Consider the following 9,091-nt stretch of genomic DNA (forward strand, 5'->3'; position numbering starts at 1 on the left):
CAAGCTCCGCCTCCCGGGTTCACGCCATTCTCCTGCCTCAGCCTCCTGAGTAGCTGGGACTACAGGCGCCCGCCACCACGCCCGGCTAATTTTTTTGTATTTTTAGTAGAGACGGGGTTTCACCACATTAGCCAGGATGGTCTTGATCTCCTGACCTCGTGATCCGCCCGCCTCGGCCTCCCAAGGTGCTGGGATTAAAGGCGTGAGCCACCACGCCGGGCCTATCCCTGGAGAATTCTAATGTCAAGTGAAGAAAATAAATGATTTGATACTGTCCCACTATTTATTTCCCAAGACTAATCATAAATCTCTGTATATTGCTGCTTCTGCTCTTGGAAATTCCTCATAAGTATCTTTATCCTGATTTTATAGCATTTCCTCCTCATCATTACTAGGACTTATACTTTGAATAGTGTTTTTTGCATTTGTTTATGTGGATTTCCTTGACCATTTCTCTCCAGACATATAGATTGGACTGGCCTAATGCTAGTCAAGATTTTTCATAGGAAAACAGATTCTACAGGTGTACAATCTCTCACTTGCAACGTCTAACTTCCTAAGCTTTGCAAACTTGAAAACAAAACATAACTCATTTGAGACCATCCTGGCTAACACGGTGAAACCCATCTCTATTAAAAATACAAAGAAGAAAATTAGCTGGGCGTGGTGGCACACACCTGTAATTCCAGCCACTTGGGAGCCTGAGGCAGGAGAATCGCTTGAACCTAGAGGCAGAGGTTGCAGTGAGTAATATAAATATTACTATATAATATAGTATATATAAATGTATATAAATATATATACTATATAATATATATAAATCACCATATTGTCTTTCTAAAATCTGAAGAAAAAAATCACATATTTTGAAATACATTTGGCTGCAAGGGTTACATGCAACCTGTAATCATGATTTTTTTTTTTTTTTGAGACGAAGTCTCACTCTTGTCCCCGAGACTGGAGTGCAATGGCGTGATCTCAGCTCACCGCAACCTCTGCCCCTGTGTTCAAGTGATTGCCTGGCCTCAGCCTCCCAAGTGGCTGGGATTACAGACATCTGCCACCATGCCTGGCTAATTTTGTATTTTTAGTAGAGATGGGGTTTCTCCATGTTGGTCAGGCTGGTCTTGAACTCCCGACCTCAGATGATCCGCCTGCCTCAGCCTCCCAAAGTGCTGGGATTACCAGCGTGAGCCACTGCGCCCGGCTGATTGTTTTTGATATTCTGTAATCATGAGTACTCTATGATCAAAGAATATAAAATTTATATTCTAATTAGGAATGTTAATCTTTAACTTTTTCTATTAGGTTACCTATAGTAATAATACATTAATGATGTATTATTAAATTATAATCAGTGGTTCCACCTCCCTTGAAACAAACAATTATTGTTAATGTGGCTTAACAATAATGTGGCTTAAGTCAAATTCTCAAATCACATGTTTTAAAGAAATATTTGACTGGCTCCACATATTACTTACAAGGACTGATGATGAATTCTAAATTAACATTAGCCACATAAACAGTTTCACAGTATTTGAGTACAGTGGCTCTTTATGGGATGTCTTGGGATGCTAACATCATATATTGCATCTATATTTAACTCTTCTCTCCTTCTTTCCTACAGTCTGGGGAGGAAATCTTTTTATATGAATTGCATTTTTGTTACAGTAACATTTCTCATATAGAATATGTAAATTGCTAAACACATAATCCTTTAGTGAGTTAGTTATAATTCGCTTGTAAAAATCTAATTTGTTAACTGTCATTTTTAGGTATTTACTACCAGGGAGTACCCAATTCTTCTTGAGAACACCAACCTACAACTTGAAGTACAATTCACCCGGAATGACTCGCCCCAGTGTTTTGTTTACATCCAGATATGGCCATTTGTGAAACAGAAGGGAAGATCGCCATTGGTTATACATAACAGCAATTCATTTTTTTCCCCTGAAGTTGAACATGCAAAGAACATGACCATTAAGTGCTGTTTTATGTATATAAGACATATATATGTGTGAAAATATATGCACATATGCACCCAAATAACATATATTTATTATATTAAATAATATATGAAAGAAGAATTAGCAGAAAATGGAATATAAGACTTAACCTTTCTGGAAATGTAATAAACCATGTTAAACTTGTTTACACAAATATGTGAATGTCTAGAACTTGCTAGGTTTATAATTAATTCCTTCCTACTAGAAATGTTATTTTTGCTGCAGAGTATATAAAACAAATTGATCTTGAAGATCCAATTACAGTGTGAAATTATTTTCCAGATAACATGCCTTTTGACCTGAAAAACGGTTTAGTATAATACCTTAAAAATTCTCATATATAGTAGCCATTTTAAATGAAACAAAAAGATTTAGAAGCCTGGTGTTGCTTGATGATAAGATTAAGAAGTTTAAAACGGGTTTATCATTACTGTAGCACACTGTAAAGTACTAGAAAAGTCATAACCTGATTCTCCAACCTTTTTATTCCTCTATGTGGAAATTTAGCTACTTGTAATAATGTACGTTTTCAGTAAGGATCTGGTGAGATCATATTATGATCTAAAATGAAAGACAGGCTGGGCTTGGTGGCTCACGCCTGTAATCCCAGCACTTTGGGAGGCTGAGGTGAGTGGATCACCGGAGGTCAGGAGTTTGAGACTAGCCTGGCCAACATGGTGAAACCCCATCTCTACTAAAAATACAAAAATTAGCTGGGCGTGGTGGTAAGCGTCTGTAATCCCAGCTACTTGGGAGGCTGAGACAGGAGAATCACTTGAACCCGGGAGGCAGAGGTTGCAGTGAGCCGAGATCGTGCCATTGTATTCCAGCCTGGGTGACAAGAATGAAACTCTGTCTCAAATAAATAAATAAATAACAAGAAGATAAAAATAAATAAAATGGAAGACAATCCAATGGGTTAAAAATAAAATGTAAACTAGCTTTCATTTTTACTTTTCATAGTGAATCACATAAAGGAACAGAAAATGATGGTAACAAAATCTTTCTATATGGCTTTTATGTCTTATACCACTCATTTTTATTTGGAAAGTCTATCTTTGATGGGTTTAACATATGGTTAAATACAATTTCTGCTGTTTCACAGAAGTAGAAGAGCTGACACATTTCACTCATTTTAGTGTTATAGGATAATGAGACAAACTTATTTTTATAAATCTCTCAAGGTTGAAATCAACTTATATTGCAAAGTCTAATACAGTAGTTTCTCATTGCACCACAGAAACAGTTAAAGGATTGTGAATAGAAGATTTCAATTATCACATATTACAAGTCATCAGTGTACCCTTGAGGGTTTTTTAAAAATCAAAACAGAGAACGAAGTGTTCTTGTCCAAAGTTGTTATGCATAAGTTTAATAGCAGTTTACTTCCTTTTCTTGAGTACAGTTTTTAAAACCAAGAATGTGCTTTCAGTTTTCCATAAAAATATAAGCCGTACTACTTTGACATTGAAATCATCAGTGCAGCCGTCACTTCTTAGAATTTATTTAAACTTCTCCCAACAGTTTTATTTTCTCCTAGCTGCTATTTTCAAAATTCATGAATGTTTTACCTCCTTTTACTATTCTGAAAGTTATTTCAAGAAGTGGCCCCAAAGCAGGAGAACTGAGAGGGGCAAATTGGCCTGGTTTAATTCACAGCCTGAATAATTGGCAACCTAAAGTTATAAGTTCGATGTATTTTGCTTTTCAAACCATCTTCTGAGCCTTTTTTAGGCTGAAATAATTTGTTTCTTTCCCAAATTATTGCTAGCTACTTGATTCTTATGACTACCTAACATCCACATTTGGTAGGTACTTTTCCTATCTGCATGCATCCCAAAGAAGAATTTGCTATTTGTGGAAGAAGAGGATAAGAGTGTCAGAATGAAGGAAATTACAGTGACTACACTGTTTATGACTCCATTTTGTGAATTCTTAAATATGTTATAGATTTTTTTTAGAAAAAATAATGCAAACATTGGGATACTACAGAATCACCATAAGGATGATCAACAAGTAATAAGTATTGTCATGGAGTTCATTTTTCTTTTAAATTCATGATTTGGCCACAAAAATATATATATAACTTTCAAGTGTCTGATATATGATAACAGCCCAGTTTGTTGGCCACTCATTTGCATTATCTTAAATCACAAATAATTACTTAATTTGCTGGAGTGTGTGCTTTGCAACTTTTGTACCAGAGCAAAATTTTTATTTAAAACAAAAAATAAGAATGTCCATCACTAGGAGAAACGCTCCTCCCAGAAAACACACACACACACACACACACAATTTAAAAACTGAGTAAATTTAAATATATGAACGTACCCCACAAATTGATTTCAACAAATAAATTTCATTTCTCTAGCTACTTATGTCTGGCCTTATTTTGAGCGTTACAATTTTATTGCCTTCATTTGCCTGTTTAGACTGATGTAGTTTGATATGATGAAGTTGTGAATAAAAGCCTTGTGTTCATTATTTATATATACTACCTGGTATGCTATGGACTGTGTCTGCTGTAGTGCTATTCCCTAATGAGCAACTAAGAAGAGAAGACACAACAATAAACCATGGAAGTGTCGGGAGGCCATGGAAATGATTTAGAGGTATAAAATACTCCCCAGTTTTTATTATAAATTTTTATTCATAGGTTAAAACATATCAGCATAAGTGATAGTACAGGTGTGACTCCCTTTTCTAAGAGAGAAAATAGCTTTATTCGAAAACTCCAAAAGCTACTTAATCTTACCAGAGGTTTTTAATAGGGGAACTGGGTTTACTTACAATGAAAGCATATTTTCATTCTGCTATAGAAAAACATATCCCTGCTCATTCAGTAAATCTAAGATTGGAATGCTTTCTAGAACTATGCAATATTTGAATAATTTCTAGAAATGTCTAAGAAACAACCTTTTTTATTTTATATCATCACTTACAAATGTAGTCTGAGACTGCAAATTAGTTTTCACTTGAATAATCCAGCATTATAGATTAGTTACCATTTGCTCTATATAATCTATTGAAGGAACTATTATTATTCATATTTTGATTAATTTTACTAGTAACAAATTTTTATTTTAGTAGCATTGCATTTACCTTAAATATGTAAAAATGAAGTTGTAACAGGATCAAATATGGAAATGGCAATGGTAACTCTGCCTAGAATATAGTTGAATGTCCTTGGTTGTCTGTAAGATGCAAAGATCTATAGAAATTTTATCATAGGTCAAAATTATTTCTAAATACACAAACAGTTTCAACTATTTCTTCCTCCCTAAAACTAAAACCAAACCAAACCCAAATGAAGAAACCTAAACTTCTTTTCATCTAATAGTTATACCCAACTAGATAATAGTAGCTTCTAGACATCAATAAAAAGATTTCATTTTAACTGTCTTTTTAATTTGTAAAAAATATGAGTATGGAATTTTGTATCTAACTTGAAATTTCAGATGCTTTAATAATCCAAATACTTTCTTCTTTAGCATGTCAAAGTACTAATAGTTTCAAAATTTCTTTAGATCTAAACATATACATTACTCGACTTTTTCAAAAGTATCAAAAAATTGATAGCTGCAGAAATGCCATTATTTGATTTTCTATAAAACACAGATTCATTCTTAAAATGTATATTCTTTAAAAAATAGTAAATACCTCAAGAATGACAGAAAACTTTCCTTTTCTGTTCTGTAATGCTAATTTAAACTTTGAGTCTTAGTTTACATGGTCATAGGGGTTAAATAATAAAATGTATAACTGTACAATTAATTGTGTTCTTGTGACCTGATGATTTTTTGAAAATTTGCTTTTCTCTTTAAATTAAGAAATTTAAGTTTTCAAGGGCCATATTAGTTATCTAAATATTTTGGGCTAATGTTGATTTATAAATAAATAAAAATTTAGAACTATATTCATGATGACAATTTTGTTACTTACACTGCCTATTCTTTATTTCTTCTTTTTTAGTTCAAAGGTGAAATTTTGACCTTTGTATTAACAAAGCCTCAAGAAAAGAGAAATTCTGCCTTTTAAACATTGGTTTTCCTTGCATGTTATGGTGGTGTGGTTTTGCCTCAGCAATAATAAAACATAAAATATGTTGTTGCATCAAGTTCAGTTTGTCTGCTGAGATTATTTTTAAGAACCAGGTTGAAGTCTCTATGCCTAAAAAAGCATTTATTGTTTGGATCCATATAAAGCAAGATACATGGCTACAAATAAGTCTTGCAACCAAAATTGGTATATTAAAATTTACTGCACACTTGGAGATTGTTGCCATTTTTTGGTGCTTTTTGGACCACGTCATAAAGGGATGTATCGTATATTGAGGGAAAATTACTCAAGTTACACATTCTACGTTAACTGCACTGTATTATCTACAGCTACAATCAATGGGCCAATAGTTCCTAAATTAGTAATAAGACTTACAAAAGTAATGAAATAACACTGGTATTTCTCTTTCAAAGGCTAACAGCAATTCTTGGTCCTGAGCTATTCGGTTCATACAATAACTACTGTACATGCTACAACATCTGAATATTAATGGTTTTGCTGCATATTCTGGGTATGAGGATTAGCTCGAAAGCAATACATTTGCTAACATGAATCATGACTCAAATTATCCCCATGTGCTTTACTACCTGTATATGAATGCAAATGTTACAGAAAATATGCCTGAAATGTCAATACAGTGTGCAATTAGCGTTGCATTGTCATGCTCCAGCATGTGATATCTGTATGGTGAAGTTATTTCAATTACTCTGATATGTTACTATAATAAAAAAGTTTAACCTAAGAAAGCTACAATATGTCATCAAATGCTTATTTCTGTTTTACACACACACACACACACACACACACACACACACACAATGTAATAGAAGACATTGGCTCCCAATTAAGGTTTCAGAGTGATGAGATACATTTTTACAGTAATTTTTACTGTGTACAGAGAGCAATACCACTATGGGGATAACTTTATCTGCTATTAAAGTCAGGTCAAGTCAACATAATTGGTGTCAACTCTCGTAGTTAGCTAGTAGGCCGACTGCTAAAATTTAGAAATGACATTTTTGTATCTAGCATCATGGATTATAGCAAAAGTATTACTAATCTGATTACAATTATGTCAGCATCTCCGCTATGAAGTTCATTTTCTTCAGTAATTTATAATCTCATCGTTAAAAATTAGAATACTAAGCCTCAAAAATAAGCATATCATATTGCCATTTATGCCATTGTTCTTTAGGATAATTATGCATAAAGTATCTAGAATAGTTTTCCTTTAAAAAAAAGACAAACTTTGGATAAAAATTTAGGAAATCGGGATGTTAATGCATGTATGCCTTGCTTTTTGGAATTGACAACCAAATGGTATAATGGTTGACTCAAAAATATATTTTTAAAAATTCATTATTATTTTTATAAAGTTAAAATATTCTATAAAGACTTTGAAAGTTGAATTGATTTCTTTCAATGACTGCTAAACATGAAGCCAATATGGGTAGTTTGCTATCTCCCTATTTTATCAAATAATTTTAATTATATATATATAATTTCATTGTTAATGGAATGAAAATCTTTTTTAAATTATGAAATAATCTTGGAATAATTTCAAGTGTTAGAAAACTATATAGTACCTTAAAAACAAGCATTTGGTTCTTTTGTAGAGAATAACATAATCTTTAACTTGCAGAGAGTTATCTTTTAATGGCTATTCATCAGGTATGTATACAGTATAGTGACAATCATGCCCATTGCCATGGTCAGGCAAATTTGGAAACGGTATAAAAATTGGAAGGTGTTTCTCTACTTTCAGTACTTCCAGAGTCTTTAGTATCCTCAGATGCACTGAGATTTTTCAGAAAGGGACAGCAGCATGCATCAGTTCCCAAACTAATTTCACCATGGCATGTTTTATTGCAGCGCATCTCCCAGGACTAAGTGACTTCTACTGAGCACACTTTAGAAAACACCAAAATACACAAATTCATTCACTAATAAAGTAATCAAAGCATTTAATAATGTATTTATCAAATATAGACTGGTGGTATAAATATGAACACTGACAAATCTGGTGCAAGAAATTTACTTGCACTTGTCACTTGAGAATTTGGTCATTTCCAGGGGAATATTTGAACCAGGGTTTCAAGAGGGTGGCTTGAAGCCAGGAAGGATGGCCAGAGGTAAATAACCCTAATGATAAACATGCGTTATGTTAGATATTTGCAACATAATCACGACATGTGAAGTAATGCAAAATGCTTGAGAATGTGGTCAGAATGTGATCCAAGCCTTTATGAATAGATATTAATTATTTATTGGGTCATATATGATAAAAGTTCATCTTTAATAAGAGTCTAAAGTCATCCATCAGCAGATGAGAACTTTGCATAATAATAGGATATATCTAGAAACACTTGCTGGCCATCTGAAAGCATCTTCTTACACAAAACGAGAAGGCCTGTTTGTGGCTGACTTCCTTCCTTCAAAGCTGGAATTTATTCAGAGTTTGTCATATTTGTGAGAGACAGCATTTGTCAAGTCAGATATTTTTTTCTGTGTCTAAGTTTTCTTTAAGCAACATGTTAGGCCTTAAGAAATTTTATCCTACTCCATTCTGTATGGTTCCATGTGAAATACTGCTAAATTAATCTCCTTCTTTAAAAATACAATAAATATACCACTATTTGGTATATTTAGGGAGTATATGCTGATGGCACTTAGTGACCTAAATTGCGCTGTTTTATACGGTTATCAAAAATACTAAGATGAGTATTGCTGTGCAATAGCGTTTTGACTATTGCACAGCAATGGGCTCTCATTGTTTTTGAAATGTTTTATTAAGGCAGCCTTCAATCTTTGATATTGTAATAGAAACACACAGTGAGAATATGCAAATTCAAACTCTTGTCCTCTCTAAGAATAGGTGCAAACATACAAAAACCCTTTAAGTATTAACTAGACACTGCAGTGACAAAAATTATCAAGGATAATAAAACTCTATTTAGTCAACTTCTGTCCTGTTACAACTATGCTGCTGTTAGTGATAGAATAACTTGTAAAAGGTCAAGAAACAA

At 33.3% G+C, this 9,091-nt stretch overlaps 1 protein-coding gene across 1 annotated transcript in view; it reads left to right on the plus strand.

The window, feature by feature from the left end:
* TTLL7 (tubulin tyrosine ligase like 7) overlaps positions 1 to 6,815 on the plus strand; it is a 136,525-nt gene extending 129,710 nt beyond the window's left edge. Inside the window, exon 21 of the mRNA XM_003260247.4 lies at positions 1,776 to 6,815. Coding sequence (XP_003260295.2) covers positions 1,776 to 1,896 — 121 coding nt within the window. The 3' untranslated portion in view covers positions 1,897 to 6,815. The remainder of the gene's footprint in view (positions 1 to 1,775) is intronic.
* The last annotated feature ends 2,276 nt before the right edge of the window (positions 6,816 to 9,091 follow it).

Source organism: Nomascus leucogenys, chromosome 12 (genome assembly GCF_006542625.1).
Source record: "Nomascus leucogenys isolate Asia chromosome 12, Asia_NLE_v1, whole genome shotgun sequence".
NCBI classification, from domain to species: Eukaryota; Metazoa; Chordata; class Mammalia; order Primates; family Hylobatidae; genus Nomascus; species Nomascus leucogenys.